We start from the raw sequence: 22,224 nt of genomic DNA, 5'->3' as shown, positions 1-22,224 counted from the left end.
CTTAAGAATAGCATCATTTTTTTCCTCTTCTGTTGCAAATACATCCAGCTTGAAGTATCTGACTGATGTGGCTGGAAACTCAAAGCAGAAAATCTTGCAGCCTTGCCAAAGTTATGAACTGTGGAAGCCACTGTATAGATAGCRTGAGTGGTGCCATATAGGTAGGAGGAAGGTAGAGCTGAGAGATAGTCTGGTAACGTGCTGGTCTGAGTTCCTTTCTGTCTTGCCTTGTTTTACAAGATATCTCTTTGAAAGCAGCAGACTAAGTATAACCTCTAAATATAGAGGAAGAAAGTTTTACAGGTTAGAACTGCCACCACTGGGTTTTGTCTTATCAGCAAACGCCTGACTGTTACTGGGTTCCTGCTGAACCTCTCACCCTTGAAACACAAAGCTGCTCTGAACTCTCTTGAGGTGGCCAGGCAGCACRTACTGCTGAAACACAGCTAGTAGTATTAACTGCCCTGGCAGGGTTGCACAGTARATGATGCTTAGTCTCGCTGAGAAGCCTGGTATCAAATTTAAGAACTATAATCTCAGTCAATTCTTAATGCCTTCATAGCAAACTCTCTATCCAGACTCTGGCTAAATGTCCGGGAAGTGTGCTGTCATTGATACCCTTTCTCCTCCACCCTGATGGTGATGAGCTCTCTGCACTAGGTGCAAGAACTTCTTCCTGGTTCCACAATCCTGAGATGTTCTTCTTGACAGTCCTGCGAGGAATTGGCAATGCGCTTTCCAGGAGATGTGTTTGGCGGGGAGGACTCCACTAGCRTGCTGTTGTTGACTAATACTTTGCCTCTGTCTTTCAGTTGCTCATGYTCCTTGGCCCTACTGATGCTCAGTCAAAGCTGACCTCCGAACAGAATGCCATAAGCCTCACCTCTGGCAAGTACCGCCACCTCGACCGTGCCACTAACGAAGAGTTCATCTGCGACAAATGTCCTGCAGGAACCTACGTGTCTAAGCATTGTACAAAGAGTACCTTAAGAGAGTGCAGCCAGTGTCCGGATGGGACCTTTACTAAGCATGAGAACGGTATAGAACGATGCCACGCTTGTAGGAAACCTTGTGAACTGCCAATGATTGAGAAAACTCATTGTACTGCCTTGAGTGACCGCGAGTGCACTTGCCTGTCTGGTACGTTTCAGACTAATGACACCTGCATCCCTTATACAGTATGCCCAGTGGGCTGGGGCGTCCGCAAGAAAGGAACTGAGACAGAAGACGTTAGGTGCAAGCCGTGCCCTCGTGGTACCTTTTCTGATGTGCCTTCTAGTGTGATGAAGTGCAAAACTTTTACTGACTGCTTTGGGAAAAACATGGTGGTGATAAAGCCAGGGACAAAAGAAAGCGATAACGTCTGTGGTCCTCCAGCATCTCTTCCTAATACGTCTTCATCTTCATCAAACCCAGAAGCAGATGGAGAGCCCTAYGAAGTTCCATCAACTGCTTATCTTCCCAAAGGTAATGTCAGGTGCTGAAATATGGCTATATTTTTAATCATGCGATTGCATTCTTGCCTTAGTTGAGGCTGCTGTTTATAGATATTTTTATGCTATTAAAAGGCAACCTGATCTGAGCGTGCATGGTGCTTTTGGTTTTTGGCCAGAGCAYACTCCAGAGTGTATCAGTTTCACTGAGACTTCAGTCATGGTGAGCCTTTTGGCTATGCTACTGTTTGGACTAAATTAATACCACTTTCCCCAGCCACTTCTCYCATCTATATGTTGTGCTGGCACAAGTATTTGTGCGTTTTTGTTGAACTTAAGAAGGGAGCTGGTGCAACAGAGAAGATGGGGGGGGGGGGAGTAGAGGGAAGCTTCTCTCCACTGGCCTGGTTTCCTGATGGGTTCATTGCTTTCATGCCCGTGCTTTCCCTGCCACACGCTCCTTGTACTGTGCCAACATATCGGCTTTAATTGGAACTGTTGCCAGAACAGAGATCGAGGAACCTAGACTATGTCATAGTGTTTTTTTTTCTTTACACTCTGTGACGTTCATTAGTTATCACTTGTGGGGAAAACTGAATTTAACTTGACATTCTCAAGCTTAATTAGAAATAATAYATCATCACAGTCTTTATTGGAAGACTATCCTCAGCACTCTCAAAGAAAGAACCTCTTTAAGGTGTCTCAAATGGGGCATTTTAACAACAAAATGTAATTTCTAGTGGACTTCATGCCTCAGCAAGTAAATGCAATTGCAGAGAGGTATTGACACTAATAAGCTTTGGTATTTCTAATTTGTTAGGTCTCAAAGTTTGATATGATGTTGATATRTCATTGGGAGAGGAAGGAAGGATGTTCTCTGAACTTTGAAATCAACAGACAATTATGTAGAAGTTAGGAGGTTTTTTTGTTTTGTTTTTTGTTTTGTTTTTGCTTTTTTTTTTCCCCCTGTTGATGTCCTGGTTGGAATGTTTTGAGTAACTGAGCCCAAGGCAAAGTCACTTTACAGATGGTTACACCTACTCTGTCTTGTTTGGGATGAGAGACAATCTTTGAAAGCCTAGTTTCCAAAGACTGCACTAGTTCTTGCTGCAGCAGCCCTTCATCTTCTCACCAGGCTTTGGGTTACATGGCTCTGTAGGGCTCGAGAGCTGTCAGTAAAGCATAATTTATTGATAGGAAAACTCAGAAATAGATCTTAAGGGAAGGTTAGGTAGCTCATGTCACTTCAGAAAYGTAGTCGATACCTCTGCAACAACTTGAGGTGCTGAGCTGATGCTTATGCTTCTTTAAGAAAACTCCTCAGCTCCTTTCAGTATTCAGCAGAGAGATAATAAGCCTCTAAATTTTCACCAGGTGTTTCTATCCCAAGTACCAAGCTTCCAAGAATCAAAATAAAAGTAATGTTAATAAATTTTTAATTCTTTTTTTAAAGAAGTGTTTTTCTAAAAAAAAAAATACTGAATTTGGCTCAAATACAGATTGACAATATCCCTTTAATCAATTAGTTTTTAACAAGCTGCCACTAACCATAACCAGCAAAGGTCAGTTTTATCCTGAACTTAACTCTGTAACTGTAGCCATCTGTTCTTAGATCCAAACCTTAACTTAACCTCTTTACCCTCTATCTACGTGGCATTGAATTTCGGTCTCCTGGCCAAGCAGATGCCCAGACAGTTCTTAGACCATGACATTATGCTGTTTTGTGTCTCCGGTGCCATGACGCTGAACGCTCTCTTCCTTTCACAGGTCTGAACTCTTCAGTTCCCGGTTTTGCACCCTCTCCCACACCACAAGCATACAACGGCACAGGGGACGTGACAGGATACTACAACGAAACATCAGTGAACGATACGGACGGTGCCAACGGGATCCTTGCGGACTCCGGGGCCATGAGCCACGTGCAGAACTACCGGCACAAACACACTAGCCAGCCCCTTGAGAAGCAGCCAGCAATGGAGATGACAAGCAGTGAGAAGTCCAGCATCCCATACAGGCCTCCCAGGAGAGGGCCACCAAGTACCCACAAGCACTTYGACATCAATGAACACTTGCCATGGATGATTGTCCTCTTCCTGCTGCTGGTTCTCGTGGTTATCGTTGTCTGCAGTGTCAGGAAGAGCTCACGGACTCTGAAGAAGGGACCTAGGCAAGATCCCAGTGCCATTGTGGAAAAAGCTATCATGAAAAAATCCACGACCCCAACACAGAAYAGGGAGAAGTGGATCTATTACTGCAATGGGCATGGTGAGTAGTAACGACTAGGAGACTCAGCAGCAGGCTTAGTGTGAATAGTATCCTGTCCTCCTYCAGATTTTGAAGAAGCTTTTCCTTCCTCTCTGCATTTACAGATGTCAGRTGGTGCTTTTGGTGAGCTGCCCTTGTGTCTAGTAAACAGTTACTTTTCTAGTTTTGGGGGCTTTGTAGTAATCTAAAACCCATATATTGTAGTTCCTCAACTATCTCTTAATCCTCTGCAGCTCCTCCTTCACATCCTCTATCTCCCCATTCCTGTTCCCGTGACATCTCTCTGCTCCTGCTTTAACTGTTTCTGAAGGAGTGGTTAATGGGGGGAATGTTACCTGCTCTTCTTAGCTCCTGTCCATGCCCCTTCTTTCTTACCTACCCACTTGCTAGGAGGATCCTGAAAAACTCCTCTTTTTCTCCTTCCATGGTGGTTCTGTTTCTCTTCCTCCTTATTTTCTTCACGACTCAGGCATGGGTCTGATTTGTCTTACTCCTCTTTTCCCTCACCATTTTTTTTTTTCTTGGAAGGCTGAGTCATCCCTTGCTTCTTGGCTGTGCCTCAATTCCTCCTGCCCCCCCCCAAAAAAAAAAAAAAAAATTACCAGCTTGGTTTCTCTGCCCTTTTCCTTTGCTGGAGTGAGAAAGGTTATCCTTAATGGCTGTATTATGTACATATCCTACTTCATATGTTTAGGGAGAACAGGTCTTCCTGGAAAGCTTGCTTTTTAATGGTTCCCGTGCTTTAGGCAGATGACTTGCTGTCAACTTTGTGATGAGACTTGAAGGTGAACTGTGATACTCGTAAATGGAGACTTCTAAAAATCAGCTATACACTAATGATGTAATCATTAATGTATAGCAACCTGTATTAGCTATGACGAGTTGTGATCTCCCTAGGGATGCACAGTTTTGCCTCTGCAAAGCGACGGTGGCAGTTTTGACCATCTTACCCTGCRCAGGCAGTACTGGCAAGCAGTTCCTTAAGGTTCAGATTGCTCAGCCTTAAACATTCATTTCTAGTTAACCTTTAGAAAAGCATGTTTAACAAAGGGACCCCAAAAAAGACAGAACAGATTGAAAAAAAGGATTTAAAGGTTTAAGAGATCAGTCCTTGATGAAATTCATCCTTGAATGCTTAAGTACAACGCAAAGGCTTTAAGTACAGTGTCTTCTGCCATGTACTGGGTTTTCCTTCCTGCTGATTAACAGCCCCCCATTTTGTTTTCCTCATTAGTGTATTTACAGAACAATTAAGGTCTTGTTGGAATTAATTTTGTGCCTCCTTTTGTGTTTGTGCTATTAGTTTCCTTCTGTCTCTTTAGAATTCTTAGATTGCAGTTTCTTGGGCTTTTTTCTACCCTTGCAACAAGTTCTAATAACTTTTTTCCCATATTTTCTGTACTCCTTTGTCCCTTAAACCTGTGGTGGCTAARCTGGTCCCTGAGGCTGTGGTAAGTGATCTGCAACAGGGCCACAGAACCTTATTAAACAGTTTTACTTGTATCTGCTTTAAGAAATACTAAGGTTCATTGATTCGGCCATGGTTCATTGGCCAAAAATGACTGGTTATTACTGACTCAGTGTTTTTTTTTCCAAGACCTTAATTACTAGTTCCCTGGGTTGGTTGAATTTCTCACTCTTTCCTTTTCTGGGAACAGTGAATTCTGTCATCTCAGAGCAGGGATTGAATTTATGCAGCTTGGGCAGTGATCAAGTTCAGAGACTACTGCATGCTGTCTTGAGCAGACAGGAGAACTCCTGCGAATAGTATTTCTGCTGATGTCCGTGACTTGTCCGTGACTCAAGCTTGAGAAGCTGAAGATGTTTACAGGGCGCMCAAGGAATTCAAGTGCTCAGGAATAATGCAAGGCTGAAGGAGTCTCTCTTGTGGTCCCTTACTGTGGGACATGAGACTTTTATCAAACCCCAGGCTTGTACCAAGCAAAAATGATGATGTGGCTGGATTAAGTGGGTAGACTTTTAGTTACCTTTTTTTTCCTGAAAGGACTTAATTCAGCCATAAGATCTTGAAGCATTGTTGGCCGCATGGGTGTAACAAAGCAGATCCAATGCTAGAGGTGATGTTTCCTAACTCGGCGTTTCAGCCCACGTGCACTGCAGGTGGCCCTTCTGCAAGGTGTGAGAGCTCCTGCTGTGGGCCGGGCTGGGCCTCAGATCGGTGAGGATAATTCAGGTTAGAGAGACTTTACAGATAAGATAAGGTATGGTGAGCAGTGAGGCTAAGATCATTTAGGTGTAACCCCACCTCCCAGATCCTGTCATCCTTTAGAGGACGGCCTAATCTGCATGCAGTTGTGCGCTTTCCAAAACGAATTGCTCCTGGTCTTCCCTCTGTCTTCATTTAATAGCTGAATTTGGCTATGGCATGAGATTTGTCCTGYAAAGTTTCCTCTCTGTCTTGGGAAATACACAGGATGTATCTGCAGCAACAGCACTTAGCTAATAAACTGGCCCAGTATCTGATCCAGACTCTACAATCCAGAGGCACAAATTCTCCAAATTCTGACTGTTTTGCACCTCACTCCTAATCATTTCTGTGATGGTCAGTGGTGCTTGTGTGCCTGGATGGCTTCATGACTTGCTTCTGCCATCAGATGCCTTCATTTGAACTTCAACGGTGAAGGCAAGACAAGCATAAACCAGCTGTTTTGTCCCACTTTAAGTGTGTTTTGTCCCACTTTAAGTGCAGGTGTGCTGTGGCTTAAATTGTGTTGGATGTGCCTGGGGCAGCCCTGCTGGTTAGCTCCTAATTGGTGGCATTGTGCTGGCCCATCAGGTGTGAAACCTTTCTTCTGCAAGGCCACCTGTGAAGCCCTCTCTGGCTTTTCTTACTGAAAGGTCCAGCTCTTAGCAGTCTGTTTACAAGAAACACATAGGAAGCATAGCAAAAAGGGATTGGCCTTTTTTATTAACTGACCCTAAGGCTACGAGGTGCTACGTTTTTCAGAATGTCACTGAAAACAGTACTTCAGACGTGGGCAAATCTGGCTGGGAACAGAGGTACCAGGCTTTCCAGAGAGGAGACTTCTGTCCTACGTTAGTTCAGCCCCCTGCATGGTAGGGAGCCACAACCAAGCCCCTAGATTGGGTGCAAGGGCCTGGTTTATAGTTACACTTGCAATGCACCRTGCAAGTTACCTTTTTTGGGCGGAGGTGAAGGGACTGGATGCTTGCGGTGTACCGATCTCTGTGTGATCTCCCCTGCCTGTGTCTGCAGGGGGTGGTGGGACCTGAYGGTCCGGTGGCTGCACCGACAAGGGTGCCAGGGTGCCCGGTGTGCTTATCGCCGCCGTGAAGCATGGACGTAACTGTTACGCACAGCCACCACCCCGCCCCACCGCCCCCTCACTTCTGTTTGCTGCCTCCTCCCTCCTAATCCTTTGAGTAAACAGCTTGACTTTTGGAGGGATTTTTTTTTTTTTGGCTTGTTCCTGCTGGTTCTAAGTGAAGCACAATCAGAGAGGCGGTAGCACTGCTTAGAGTCGGAGCAAAGACATCTTGTGGTGGGTAGGCTTCTTCCCCAAAAGAGGAGAATTGAGAGGCTGATTTTTGTTTGTTTTTTGTAAGGGCTTATTGTTTGGAAGAGCATTTTTGTGGAATATTACAATTAGCCGTGTGCAAGGAACTGCAGCGTTAAAAATTACTTACGTGCACATTGTAGTTGCTCCTTTGACTGACCTCAGTGAAAGCAGTGGCTCAAACTCGTGCCCGGTTCCTGACGGCGCTTCATGCTGAATTGCTGACATACCTGTGATGCACTTGTCACCCTGAACAGCTATGGTTTACCGTGGAGGGTTTCACTTGTCTTTATCCTCCTGTGAGCTGGTGGTTATGCCCCATGCTCTTGCTGTAGTTATAACACATGCCTTAAATAACAGCCTAAACCTAAAATTAGTAGTAGGTTGGGAGGCTGGTGTTAAAATGAGACCCATGTCCTTAATATGGACGTGGTCCAGCTCAGATGGCAAATGCTGATTATTCTGAAAGGCTTAAACGGTTCGGAGGGTTGGGGAGCTCCCGATGACTAATGACCTGAGCTCAGGGCAGGGTTGGCATGCTGGAAAGTCCCTGGCCCTCAGAAAAGGAGCAATGGTTGGGTTGCCTCTGTGTTTCCCCAAACAGTGGGGTCTCCTTAGAGCTCTCCCCAAGAGCCCTAACATCTCATCTTGAAGACGAAGCACTGGCAGTGCTGCCGTGCTTGGAGACCGTGCTTGGAGATGTTGAGTCTTGTGCCATTTCGGTTTGCTGTTAGTTTTTAGATCTGCAGATGGAAATCCTGAGGGCAAAGGCAGCTTGCCCAAGATTCCCAAAGAAACYAGTGGTTAATTTTCAGTATAACTGTGGTGTCTAAACTTGCAGTGACTGTGCTGTAAGTCCTACTCTTTCCTTGCGCAGGGAAGTGGTTTTAACCTTGTATGACTGGCTTCTTTTAGAGGATTCAGAACAGCCTGYGTATTGAAAAATCTTTATTTTCCTCTAAGCAATCCTTTCATTTTGGCAAATACCTATTCCTTTCTTCAGGTGTTTCCAAAGGTAAAAAATAGAACCAGCAGAGTCCTTTTAAATATGGAGAGTTGAAGTCTTCTGTAAGTCTCGGAAATGACAAATTTTGAGTCAAACTGTACAACACAAGAAGATGGGCTTGAACGCATCTTGCAGAAACTGCTAATAGTGTTGCTTTGACTTCCACCCTTTGAGTAGCAGAGGGTGGAAGGCATAGACCGAAATGAAGCATGTAAAAAGTTATCTGTGCATGTAAAGCCACTTATAGAAGCATCCTGAAATGGCATRCAAGAAGAGGTGTGGTAATCTTGACTTGAAAGACTGAAGAACAGATCTTGACAGCGCTGGCTGGAGTGATATTCTAACTTCCCTATTATTTTTCAAGTCTGGTAATGGCATATTATTGCAGTGGGTGGTAAGGGTGAAACTAGGAAGCCTCTGGTTAAATAACCAGCAAGAARGCAGCTGTTTGGAAAAAGCTGCTTACAGCCAGGAGGTAGCTGAGCTGTGATGGCAGGTAGAAGAGCACTTATGGCAAATGGCTCAGGATTGGAGGCTCTGTCGAAAGGAAAGAGCAGGGAGTTAAAGGGTGGTGCTGGAAAAACGGAGAGTGGTGGGATTTCATGGTCTTGATTGCTCAGTTGCTGTGTTGGGAGCTGGGATCTTCTCAGCTGGTGATTCACCAGGAATAGCGCTTGGCTTGCAGCTCTTTTGCGGTGGGGGCAAGGCTAGACTTGATCTTGTTTTGAGCAAAATCGTCAAAGCAAGCAGGTGAGGGTGTTGAAGAGGGACAGATCCTCGCTAGAAAGCAGGGTGGCCACAAGTGCTTGTCCCCGCACCGCAGTTCATCACTGCGAGGCTCTTCAGAGCGAATCTAGCRGTAACGGGAGTGTTGGCAATGGGTTGAGGACGTTGTAGGTTGTGCAGGCTTGTGAAATCGGATGTGTTGTGTTGAAGATGCTTCTCAGTAACCCCCCCCACACCCCCCATGACCTGAAGGTTTTGTGCCCAGGCCTCAGGTAGCATAGAAATGGCCAGCAGTATCTGGTGAGGGCAGGTACACCCACTGCTGCTAAATACTTGCTGTTATTCCTGAGGAGGAACAACCCCGTGCTTGTGCGTARGTCCAAGTATGACTCTGGCAGGCGGCACACGAGATCAGGGATTAATGCCTGTCCACCTGCCAAAACGGAGAGGCAGAGGGTTTGTTTAAAAGCAATCTCTCCTCTGGCATCTGCAGTTTAATAATCTGCAGAGGTTGTTCTGATCCTCTAATACGAGCCTGTCCCCTTCTTCAAAATAAGATCCAGACAGAAATGGTAGCAGTGGTATTTCAGTGAGTTTTTTATAGTTCAGTTCAACTACTGCTTGGTTGAACTGTCCCTTCAACAGGGCCAAAGCTTCTCCACTGGGAATTTCCCGCAGCTGAGACAGTGTTGCTTGACCTGGGACGGACCTTGCCACCATAGGATGAGTTTGGGGGATTTTTTTTTTCTTCATTTTTATTTTTCCCCTTCCTAAGACCATGCCCTGTGGCTGTTTATAGAGGTGCTGGTTTTTTGGCCGTGGGTAGCGTGTGTTTGGCGCCTTTGGAGCAGGGCGGCTTTGTGCCYGCTGGCTAACCTCGCGCCCTCGCTGGCTTCGACCCTCGCTCGGGAGGCTGGCGTAGCCGCCTTCGCCTCCTCTGACGAGCCTGCTCATTTAAGAGCTGGAAAAAGCCGAGTAGCTGAATGCTTTGCCCGGCGTCGGTCTATTCAGCGTGAGGGTTTTGTGTCGGGGCCCCGYCGTCGCATGCCGCCGCCAGCATTGTGCAAACGTCTCGTGTTCCTCCTCTTTCGGAAACTTCCCGTGATCAGCAGAGCTGAATACTCTCAAGCTGTGTTTTTCTTTTTTCTTTTTCTTTTCTTTTTTTTATTTTTTTTTGGTGGGGTTGGAGCTGATATTGTGGACTAATGTGGAAATTGCACATGGATAGGAGCACATGGGGTCCCCATCCCATGGAGATGTCGTCTGGGCCCTCCTGCCTTGTTGCCTCCTGATTTTAACCTTCTTAAATTGGAAAGGGTAGGTATACGCTTGATGCTGTGAGCCCTGTTGGTGCTGTTGTGCTCCTGAGTCTCCAGGTGCTCCAGTGGGATGCTCTCATCCAGACTTGCTCATGCGCAAGGCAATGTTGGGTGCTAAATTTGTTCTGACGCAGAGCTCTTCATTTTGAGGTAGCTGTGGGRTTAAAAACAACCTATCCCATAGCCAGCCGCTTAGTCTGCAGTGGGAACCTGCCAGCGTGGAGGAGACAGCCAGAGCAGTGGCCGTGCTGCTGGAGGTGGCCAGCCCCAAAGACAGCACRTGTGTTTTGGGCCAAATCCATCCTTGAGCTTTTGGGAAGCTGTGCAGTTTCCAAAGGGCTCATGCACGAGTTGAGCCAGGCTTCATGGTGAAAGGAGGCCTTGGAAAACATAAATGAGAAAGGCTGGTGTTCTGCTTGGGGAAGGGAAACCTAATCAAATGCAGGTTTATTATATCTTGTTCCTGGGCCTTATTGCATTAGCAGGCCTGAAGACTGGTACTTGATCACTTTTAATATGCGCTGCTACACGAGCCATCTGTCTGCATTATGTGCAGGTCTGTGCGATGCTGACCTTGGGAGGTGGCACACATGCTACAAAATCAAAATCTGCTTTTTTTTAAAAAAAAAAAAAGAAAGAAAGAAAGAAATGCAATCAAAAATGCTAGATGGCACCTGGGTTAATTAAATARGGGGTGTGTGCTCACCTGTTATGGTAAGGCTTGATGTCTAAGGCACAGTGAGTCTGCTGGGAGAGGATGGTTACCTTTGGAGAAAAATGTGCTGCCAGATTCTTGAAATCCTGCGTTTATTTCTGCTTTGGGAAGACTTTGGTTTCTCATGTCTGTAAGGCTCTAGCACATAAACTGCTTGAGTAACAAGGCAGATGCTCCTTGCTTCATGTGGGAAAAATCCAGGAGGTGAATGTAATCCTGGGGCTGGCATCTGTTCCTGTTTGGATGTTTAGATGGCTTTGGCTGCAGCAGTTTGTTTGCTAAGGGTTACCAGTCTGTCCAAGATAGTTATGAAGATTACCTCTACAAAAGCTGTTTAAAATTTAATAACTGCATAAAACGTTTAAGCTGGTTGACTGTTCCCTTTACCAGCTAAAGAGAGAGGGTCTATCTAGACMCTGTTATTTGGGGCATTGCAGAGTCTGGGCAGAGAAGGCACCCACCAGGAGAGTTTCCAGTGGTGGTAGACAGGAGCTCACATGGCTTTCAGGAGTTTTGAACCAAAAGTGATGATCTGAGTGCTATAGTAGAGGTGACTTCAGTGTACTGTGGGATGAAAGGGAAATCCCAGAGCTGTAGCATGAGGACTGCTGCCCAGCTTGTCCATCATTGCTCCTTGTGCTGTCTGTTAAGTCCCTGAGGTTAAAAATGTTCTTAACCATGCAGTGGCTCATCCTAAGCCTTCTTTGACTGTCTGGTCTTGCAGAGAGTTATTTTCTAGAGTGTGTGTGGGAAGTGTTYGTCAGGAATCCATTTCCTGCCCTGCAAGATTTCTTGTTTCTTCTTAAAACAACAAAAAAACCCACCCTTCAGTGGTTTGTTGTCTAAACAGTGCTTACTGAGGAAGTGAATCACTAACTTCTGGGAGGGTCTGACACCCGAACTGTCCTCCACGGGGAAGAATGAGCAAAGCACCGTTCTTTAAATGCGTCTCTATAAATGCACCCTCTTCTGTCTGGGCAGAGGCTCTTGTTCAATTGCACCTTTTCCAAACCTCTTTCTTTAGGAGTCAAAATATATGTCTGTCTGTGGGAGGAGAGTCTTCARCAAAATCTTTGAGACAGAGTGAGCCCAAAGTAAAGGGTGAAATTTTCATATTTTAGAAGATTSTTGCATCAGGGATTTAGGACTCTTAAGCCCCAAAATTGCCAAGCTGTGATGTCCTGACAACTAGTTTGGATTTGTCGCATCCTGGCTCTGTTTCATCTCTGTTGGTGTGTTTTCAGAGGTAAAAATAGCCTGCTGTGGCTGTGTTTCACATGAGTCAGGAGGATATTTAGAGGTAGTAGGTGGGATGAGCTCAACAGCAGAGTTCAGTTAGCAGCGATTGAAGCTGTTATCTGAATGTGGGAAAGGGTTGGGCTGTATCACCACCACAGCCTTCCTATCTGACTCCCGGGTACACCTCAGCTTTGCTTTGCTCTCCACCCATGATATTTAATCCTCAGGGTTTCTGCAGATGTCAGAACCCAGCCAACCTGACACAGTCAGGTTATGTCACCCCATGTGGTGCCATGTGCTCATGCCACGTGTCTGACAAAGATACAGTAGTGGTGAAGAGTTAACTTTTCAGCAGAGAAARAGAGATGAATTTTAAAGGTTTCCTTCTGGGAGGCCATGGTTGCGTTGATGTACGAGGCAGGTTCTAAAATCAGGTTTGCCATGGCTCAGGTAGGATCTCCAGGGCTTTCCTTCCCAACCGAATAAGATGGCTGGCACTTAACCTGTTGCTGTGTTAACCCTTTCCTTCATGCTGGTCTTGGGAGAGCTGTGCAGACCGTGAAATATGAGATTGCCATTAAAGAAGGCTGCTTTTCTGACAAGTACCAAGTGAGCCTTGCCTTGAGCTCTGAAAATGAAAATCATGAATGCTTTTTTTGTTAGAGGGTGGGGTGAGGAAAGAACTGACGTTCCTCTGTGGTTAGGCTCTTCTGACTTTCCCGTATCTGCTGTCAGGTGCTCGGATGTAGCCATCTGGCAGGGTAACTCTCCCACTTGATTTTTGATTCATTGGAAGATATCAACAAGCAATGGCAGAAAAGAGAAACGACTTTTTGTAGGTATTACCAAAATGGGCTACATGTGTGCTAGCACGGCTGGCCATAGCTCTGCTTAGCGCTGGCTTTTTGYTCTGTTTGAGGCCAAACAATCGCCAGAGAATTCAGTTCATTTCCAACCTGTATGTACCAGGGTTATGGGAGACAAGCAAGGCTTGTTTGTGCTTTAATGACTTTTTGAGCTCATTTCAGACAAGTCCCGCGCACTTGTCTGATGACCAATTAAGTGATTTTCATGAATGAAATGAGTGACCGCTCGGTTCAAGGCAAGTTTAAGCTGAACTCTGTGCTCACTGGCAAGGCAGGAGACATCCAAAGAAGCTGGAAACAGATGGGAAAAGTCTCTAACACTATTCAGAATAAACAAGCAACTGGAAGTCAGGTCATGCAGGCAAAATAGCCTTTATGGGAAAAACTGGGGGGAGGCGACTTGAAGGCGGGATGTGGAGTTGCCAAAGCAACGTGCTTGGAGGTTAGAAACCGTGCCGTTGTCTCTGGACTTCTCTCCACAAAGATCCTAAATGCAGCTCGGTGTTTTTGTAGTGTATTTTCGCTGGGCGCTTGTTCAGCGGTGCCTTTTGCTTGCATGGCTGTGCCGGCGCCCGTTGGTCCCTGCCCTCTGGGAGTGGGTCTGTCTCTGTTTGCTTTCTGCAGGGTTTACTCTAGATGTGCTTGGGTGTGCCCGCGTTCCCATGCGTCTACGCCCTCGGGATTTTGATTTACCTGCGTGCAATGTGTCAGCCTTGGTCCTGGCTTTATAAAGGGAATTCCTCACCCTTCTGTCCGTGGCGCAGCCCCAGGAGCAGCTGCACTGCCCCGTGGSTGGGAGCAGTACAGGCACCAGCACTGCTTGGCTGCTCACAGTCCTGCCAAGCCCCGGGGTGCTGTGTCCGAAGCTATAAAACAGCCCTGCAAACAGGTAAAAGTCTCCAGCGAGGTCTGAGCTGCTCCAGGTTAACTGATGCTAAGGGCTTGCATTGTGCTACTAGCTGGGAGCCTGTTTTGGGGAGAAAAAGCCACCTTCATCCTACCCACGTGTGAACATTTCTTGTGATCTCACGGAGGCTTTGTCSTGCAGCAGCATTCTTGTAGCAACCCTGAAGTAACTTTGGATAAGCCATCCCTCCACAAGTTTTTTTTTTTCCTCCTCTATTTTTGCACTGAAGACCTCTTCCGTTAAGTGATACCAATGCAGTTTCATAGCAGATAGCTTAAATACTGAGTTTAAACACATAACAATAAGTTTGTGCAGAAAATCTCCRCTTTTATCCTAATAGTAAAAGCACTGACTAGATTGCTCTCTTTGAAGAGCTTTGCCTTACATAGCATTCAGGGGTTGTTATGACCTCAAAACATTAGGTCATTACCTAGTGTAGCCTATCACAGTATTTAGATAGGCATTTCTGCGAGTAGTATGTCAACCAAGACATGCCTGGATCTCCTAGATCCTTCCAGAGTTGACCCTGCTGGGTTTATATGCAGTTCTGCCAAACGAGTTGCAGGTGTAAGTCTGATGCCAGCTGTGAGTTCAGAGCAAGGACTGTCCCTGTTTCATTTCAGTGTCCTCCAAAGTGAGGTAATGTACAGGGTCTAAAATGATGGTGATAGAGAAGGCGATGTGGGCTGCTGCATTAACAGCAAGGAGCTGCCTCTCCTGGTGCTGCTGTTCTGGGCCCTCYTTACAGCAACAGCAAGAGGAGGGGTGAAGGTGGGAGCTGAGATGGTCGGGGGGAGACGTGGTGAGAGAGTCTGTAGCCTTCCTCCTGTGAGTGCAGGGCGGCTGCAGCCTCAGCCTGGTTACGACGTCTCCTTGGACATTTCCTAGTTGTTGGCAAGCTCAGAACCTCGTTAGCTTTGTGCTTGTGTGGCTGTGACCGTGGGAATGGTGGAATGGGTGGACCAAAGCGCCTTCCTATGACAGCTCAATGGCTTTAATTGTGGTTTTTGAGCTCTGAAGGCTTCATGAATTGCCTCTGGCCTTAGTGTTCAGACGAGCRTAGTGGAAAAATGTCCACATAGTTGAGAAAATAGTGGTGGGTGAGGAAGACCTGGGGATTCAGGTGGAGCTGTGGCTTTTTGCTTTAAGTGCTCATAATGGGACACACTGCCAAAAACAAACAKATTTCGAGCAGATGAAATGAAAAGCATGTGATATACCCTTAAGAGCACCTTCCCATCAAAACTGGAAGCTGTGACACTCTTAGTACTCTGMAGAGTAATTTTGGAAGGATTCTGGAAATATGGAAACAATATGACTGTAAGCCTATTATAAGCATTACCATTTTATTTTAGTCTTGAACAAGTGAATTAAGTTACTGTAAATGGCTTGATCAGTAATACTTGGCAGTATGCAGCAGCAACTTGTCATGTAATGGTTTTAACCTTGTTTTTCAGAACAGAGGGAGTAATGGTTTTCCAATTGAGTCAAGCCAAATCTGTATTCAAGTCTCTATTTTCCATCTCTTGGAGTTCTGTTTGCACAACATTTGAGTGGATATAGTGAACATATGGGGTTTAAATTCATTTAATAGTTTCAGGAGAACAAATTTAACATTCTTAGAGCATCAATGTAAAAATTTCCAACTCTGTTCTTGATGGAACATTTATTTTCTGACTGTTAYACCTCATTAAGTTCTCTACTATGTGGTGCGTTCTGGTGCCGTGGAATATTATTGCCAAATGATATCAAGATGTTTAGGATATCACCATTAAAGTGCTGGCACTTGGTGCAAGGCAGAATTTAATTTAAAAAAATTATTGAATTATGTGATTAATTGTACTAAATTTGAAAACGTCAGTAGGACTTCTCGTGCTTTGTGTTKCAAATTTTGTTTGAGAACATGAGGACTAAATACCGTGTCAGTGTGTATAAACTGATGTAAATCAAGTTCGGACCAACTGAAGATTGACCTCAGCTCTGCAGCAGCTATAAACACTGGAGTTTATAAGCATTAAGCACGTAGATAGGAGCAGATGCTGTGTGGGTTTTTCCTTTCCGCAGCGGTCTGAGTGTTCTCCACAGGGTCATAAAATAGCAATTATGTTTTAACACTTCTGGATGACTGACTTGAGCAGGAGCTGGTACAAACAAAGCTTCTGCCTAGCTTTAATGCTTCATCTTGCCCTGTCTCACCTTCTCTTGTTGCGAGGGTCCTGGAGGTGGCTGGCACTTGCAGACCGTAACTGATACAGGGCAAGGATTGTCTCATTCTCCTCGCTGAAACACCAGACTGAATGAAATCTTAYTGAACTCAATGGGAAAGTGACACTGTTATGAAAGCTTTATGAAAGTATTTTGATTTTTATTTTGCTTTTCTCCTCCTCTCCACTCTCAAGAACCTCCCTATTTGGCTTGTTTTATCTCCGAAGAACAACACGTGCGTGAATGTCTGCTCAGCACCTCTGCCTTGTTTTGTAGATAAATGAGTAGCGCCAAAGTGGCTTATCCTTCCTGGCACAGCTCTCTTACCTTGGTGCACCAAGGCATAGAGTGTTTTTTTTTTTGTTGTTGTTTTTGTCTTTTTCTTTTTTTTTCTCCTTCCTACCTTCATATTTAGGTTTACTCTGTTCCATGTTGAAGGAAGAAATTAAAAGCGCATTGGCTGYGTGAACGAGCTGTTCTCCTGCTTGTGGTTTTCTGAATGTTGTCTGTACTGCAGCCGCATGAGCCTGGACTCCTTGCAGTATGTTATTCTTGGGGGGGGGGCTTGAACTTAGAGTTCTGCAACGTTTATACCAAAAGTAATTGAATTTGATAGTTTAAAAGATCGATGTCGTCTTGTTTCTTTTAATTTATTATTTTTTTAATACAATTTTGCTTATGTGCTGCTTTCTAAGCATAGGTCTGCGATGTCCAAAGGCATTTAAGTTTAGTCGGGGTGTAGCTGGCCATGGTTTAGTTGCCAGGGCAGTTTGAAGTGTATGTAGTTTCCGTGCAGAATCGACGGCTTTCCCGGCTCCGGAGGCAGTGGCGGTGAGGGCCTGGCTCGTGTTTGGGAGCGCGCGAGTTATCTGTGTCGACTAGCACGAGGGACAGCCRGATCTTTGTGCGGGTAACCGGAGTAGTTAACAAGATGAGACTTAATTCCTGTTACAGCTGCCAGCATCTGCACGTTGAAATTTTATGGGTAATAACGTTTTTATGTGCCTCGGATGGTATTAGACCCATCATAAAGCACAATAGCGTATTTTACGGCCCTTTTTTATTCTTTAATGCCAGGGGACGTTTTTCTTTCTCAGGCTTATTCTGAATAACRAACTTTTCTGAACCTTCCCGTAGGTAAAACCGAGCCCCGTGGCTCTGGCTCCTGAGCACGGAGCCGGGGAAGCATCCCCTYGTCCTGCTGACTGTCTGAGATTGAAGCTGCTTCAGAAGCTGCTCAGTGGTGCAGCTCTTCCCTCTAAACCCCTTGGCTATGTGTCATGCTCTAAATAYGGCTTTTTAATCTCCGTGTTTTCTCGCTGCACCGGAGGGGACTCTTGGTGAACACCTGTAACGTGCTGGTTTAAACGTGTGGCTGCCRACGCAGCATCCCTAGACAGCGTGAACGTTCCTGTAGATCGCRTTAGTTCAGCTGCTCCGCCTCGTCTGCGCACAGGCTTAGAGGAAGGTGTTAGCAACACGCTCGCAGCATCCGCAAGAGCCTTAGGTCCCAACGTGCCGGGAATAACGCTAACGCAGCGCTAGTTTGCTGCTCTCCCGGGTTGAGTCCCCCAGTCTGGGCTGGTGGGCAGAGACGTTGCGTTTGGCTGCAGGCAAGGTCTGCCAGAAACACTGACCCTCAAATACCTTTGATTTCTGCTGAGATATTACATGCAAAGGCTTTTGAGGTGCTACCTGCTTCTSTCAGTGATAAGTGTGGCCCAATTTTGCAAGGGGGAAGTTGAGCATATTGCACTGAACCTATTCCAGAGACTTTTTTTTCCCCCTCTATTCCATTATGGTGGGAGGAGAGTAGGAGTATGCAAAACAAATGAGTTGACTCTGTTTATCAAGCAGGTTGACTATCAGCTTAGATGTTCTGAGCATGGTAGGGTTATGACTGCTGGAAAACAAATGAATATGTAGCTTGGAAAAAAACACATGTCTTTATACAGCAGTTGTGATAAGCTTTTCTTTGTCAAAAATAGTTTGACACTCTTGGGGCTTAGACTTGAGGGTGTACTTGGGATGTTGGACTAAATAGTATTAAAGCTGCTAAATTTTGCAGCTGTGGGAAAGTTTGGGGCTATGAAATACTTCTCTGTAAGCAGCAGTTTTTGCTGACACAGGTGTTGGGACTGTAGATGGAAGAAGAAATAGCCTGTGTAGTAATGGAAGAGTGCTGGCTCATGAGGAAACCTGAGATGTGGCAACATCTCTGAAAAACAGAGATGTTTGGATGGCTTTTGTTGACCCTTCACATGGTGGTTTGAAAGAGGCGTTGTTCAGCTTGGTAAAATAGGCTTAATTGGCTCTTGTGAAGAGAAGCCGTGGCTTCGTTTGAAGACTTGGCTCCTGACCTCCAGTAGACGCARGGACAAGTGTACTGTTTGAATTGCTCCCAAAGCTTCAGGGAGGAAATCCTTATAGTCTTGAACTAATGTGTCTCAAAGGCTTGGGAGCAGAGATTTGGGGGGAAATCTGTCTTTGTACTCTTCAAATCCCATTCAAAATTTTCTATTAATGTAAAACTGTTCTCTGATGCAGACGATGTGCATCTTCTGTCATACACCTGAGTCATTCTACTAGGTCTGCATCAGAAGCGACTTTAAATATGCCTATAACTACTATAGATGCTCTCTGTTACGGAAATATGTTCATCTTCATAGAGATGCTTCAGTGAGTCATCTTTTAAGGCTTTGAACAGAAGCTGGATTAGCTTTGATACAAGTCTAAGGGCGAGCACATTGTCGTCTCTCGCTGAAGTCTCCCTGGGGAGRTATTCCTGCAGCCTCGCAGTCCTGCCTGTTTTGAGGGCTGCATACTTACTTTTTTATTTTATTTTTTTATGCTGCTGAAAAACAGGCTATTGCAAAGCAGGGGACAAGTGATTGTTACTCTTTTAGTTCAAGCTTTGCTTGCACCTTCTCTCCTGAGATGAAGTGAACATGGAATGATGGGCTATTTGAGTATATTTTTCATGTCAAATGTGCCATGCTACTATGCAGTTGATTTTAGAGTGATCTTAATGTTCTTGTRCTGGCATGTATGTTCGGATTAAGCAACTTTAACTTACACAGTAGATGTTAAAAGTGTTTGGGCATGTTGYGGAAGGTCCATTCAGCTCGTCCGCYGAGCTYCTTGCAGCCTGGAGTGGTAAGCAGCTTGATCTATGTAATGAAAAATCATTAAAGAAAAAAAAAAATGTACCCATTCATCTAGGGAATGGAAAAGGTATGAAATAAGAGGAGGCTGCAAGCCTGGAAACCACTTTTGCCTCATCTGTAGCTCTTCTGTCCTACAGGCATAGACATCCTGAAGCTTGTGGCAGCTCAGGTTGGAAGCCAGTGGAAGGACATCTACCAGTTCCTGTGCAACGCCAGCGAGCGTGAGGTGGCAGCTTTCTCCAACGGCTACACAGCCGATCACGAAAGGGCCTACGCGGCTTTACAGCACTGGACCATCCGCGGGCCTGAAGCCAGCCTTGCCCAGCTCATCAGCGCCCTGCGTCAGCACAGGCGGAACGACGTGGTGGAGAAGATCAGGGGCCTGATGGAAGACACCACTACGGTAACGTGGGGCTCATCTTGATGCTAATGTTACAGAGATGCTTTTTRTAATGCTATCTGTCTTGCCAGGGCCAGTGCTTGGGAGGATGATACCAGGTTGAGACTCTAGGTTGACTCATAGTCAAGTAGCCAGGCTSTGTCTCACCCCAGAGCTTCTCAGGTACTTGTATTTAAGTCATCTTTTGGCCAAGCATTCGTGTGCAGCACATGGCCCTCGTGAAGGTGGAAGGTCTGGGTGTGCTTGACTGTTCCTGATGCCGTGCAGGGTTGTCCCCTCCTGCAGCAGATTCTCAGCATGGTGTAAACTTTGGGGCTTTTGTGCTCTGACAGCTTCCTGCCACGCTCGCCGCCTTGGTTTGTTTTGACCTCCTCTTGCCTTAGCTCTTAGCATGCTTTTGATTTTTTTTTGACTCTGCTAATTTGTGGTCATCTAGAAGAATTAATAAATGCGGTGGGTGGGCGCTGAATGTGGAGGCCAGTGGGAGAATATATGGATGGAGGAGGGGAGTCAAGGGGGGAGCTAAACCAGCTGGTGAAGTATTTCCCACTGACTTTTTCAAACTGATTTTCACCCAAAAGGAAGTAAGTGGTAGCGGGTACCTACGAACCGCTATTTGGTGTTTGTGTGCCGCTGATGAGGAAACTTTTTGTGGCTGTGTAAGAGCTTGTGGGGCAGAGCACTATCAGGACAGCTCAGTGCCAAACCCTGTCACTGAGGCAGGACTGTCCCACGCTGCCACAGGGACTGCAGTGGCTTTACCATTTACTCTTTTTTTTTTTTTTTTTTTTTTGCAGTCTTAGCATGCAGCTGTGTACTGAACATTCTGGTTTTTTACAAGCCTGCTGCAGAATTACAAGCTTTCGCATGCATGCGTTTGTGTGACTCTTGGACTTGCATCTTTGACAGCTCCTTGTAATCCCACCGATCGTTCTGTGTACTGAGCACTACCTCATCTTTTTTATACACAAATTTTGAACAGGCTTGTGTGCGAGCTCCTATTCCAGCTTAGTATGTGTGCTTTGTGTCACAGGCTTTTTATTCCTTCAAACTCCTAGTAATTAAGTAGTATGTAGCTCTCTTGTTTTGTACCATGCTCCAAAGGTGGGGTGTTTTTTTTTTTTTTTTTTGTATCTTGGTGCATCTAAATGGGAGAGGAGGAAAAAAAAAGCCTGAAACAAAACTATAGGAAAAGAGAGAAGCAGAAAAAAAGTGTTATCTCGCACGTGGCTTGCACATGTGTATGAAACTTCCATTATGCACGCTGTGCCGAAAGGACATGATGTCCTTTTGGTCTCCTTGAGCGGGTTGTAAACTCTCTGTTCTCCTGGTTATTGTTTTGACTTTGAATAATCCCGGAGTAAAACGCTAGGGCTAGGAGAGCAGATAAAAGGTTTGGTTTGTTTGTCAGCACAATGCCTAATTAACCAAGTTGGAAAGATTGTGCGATGCTCAATGTTCCTGAACGCTGCTTTCTGTTTCAGCTAAGAATATCGGGCGCTTATTCTCAAACAGCAAAAAAAAAAAATGAGGAGGATGACTTTAGGAGCTAGGTTTTACAGTGTGCTCTGTCAAGATGCTTGATTTCTGGTGACTAAATAACAACTAACCGTTTGCTTACATTAGACATGTRGTTCTTAATTCTGAAAATCCAGTAATCAGAACAAATGTCTCTGGAAATAAGCAAACCCAAATCTTGCAGATTCTTGAGTACAGGTTTTCTGGATGTTGTTTAAAATCTGGATTTGGAGGACGTGTGACACCTCTTCAGCCAGATGTTTGAAAATTTGCATTGGATAAACTTTCAGCCCTTTCGGATGAAATCCTATGGACTCTGTCCAAAGGGAGGAGCACATGGCTAATCAGGTTGACTTGGTGGAAGGTGTCAAGGAGTTGATTCTCACCACTTGGAAATGCTGTCATGGGTGCTTTTGTGAGCAACTGAAAGCTTTCCTCTCTACTAGAGTTTGAATGTGAAATAGCTCAAGTGTTCAGCTTCCATTTTTCCGAGAATCTCAGTAGACTTGAAACCTTAAACTTCTTGCTAAAAGGAAAATAAGCGTGTGTTCCACTCTTCTGTTGAAGCTTATTTAAAAAAAAAGATTTTTTTTACCTTTGTGTAGTATTTATTTATTTTCCAGTGAGCTTAGACTGTTAATCACCTTCTAACAGCTGCCRTGGTAGTGCTGAAAATTCAGTCCTGCAGCAAGATTGCATGTGTGCATCCTTCCTCMAGCCGCCATCCCCATGACTCTCCTGCTGGCCTTCCTGCTGGGGACTGGTGGACGGGAGCCAGCAGTCTTCTACATCAGCAGCACGTGCATTTCACTCTTCTGCTATGCCTCCTCAATGAGGCAACACAGACATACCTGTGCTTRTCTTTCTGGTGGAAATGGTGACAGTCAGCTGGTAGATGACAAATACAAGAAGCCCTAAT

The 22,224-nt window shown here is 45.4% G+C and overlaps 1 protein-coding gene across 1 annotated transcript in view; it reads left to right on the top strand.

Moving 5' to 3' along the window:
- Nucleotides 1-816: 816 nt before the first annotated feature.
- The window catches only part of TNFRSF21 (TNF receptor superfamily member 21), a 33,529-nt gene continuing 12,121 nt past the window's right edge, over nucleotides 817-22,224 (top strand). The window contains exons 1-3 of the mRNA XM_085320353.1: nucleotides 817-1,467; nucleotides 3,201-3,698; nucleotides 19,525-19,790. Of these exons, the coding sequence (XP_085176479.1) occupies nucleotides 819-1,467; nucleotides 3,201-3,698; nucleotides 19,525-19,790 (1,413 nt within the window). The 5' untranslated portion in view covers nucleotides 817-818. The remainder of the gene's footprint in view (nucleotides 1,468-3,200; nucleotides 3,699-19,524; nucleotides 19,791-22,224) is intronic.

This window comes from Rhea americana, unplaced genomic scaffold, assembly GCF_003343005.1.
Source record: "Rhea americana isolate MKP2758 unplaced genomic scaffold, rheAme1 scaffold_63, whole genome shotgun sequence".
Classification (NCBI taxonomy): domain Eukaryota; kingdom Metazoa; phylum Chordata; class Aves; order Rheiformes; family Rheidae; genus Rhea; species Rhea americana.
The sequence above is the reverse complement of the archived record's forward strand: the minus strand, read 5'-3'. Positions and strand labels throughout refer to the sequence as shown.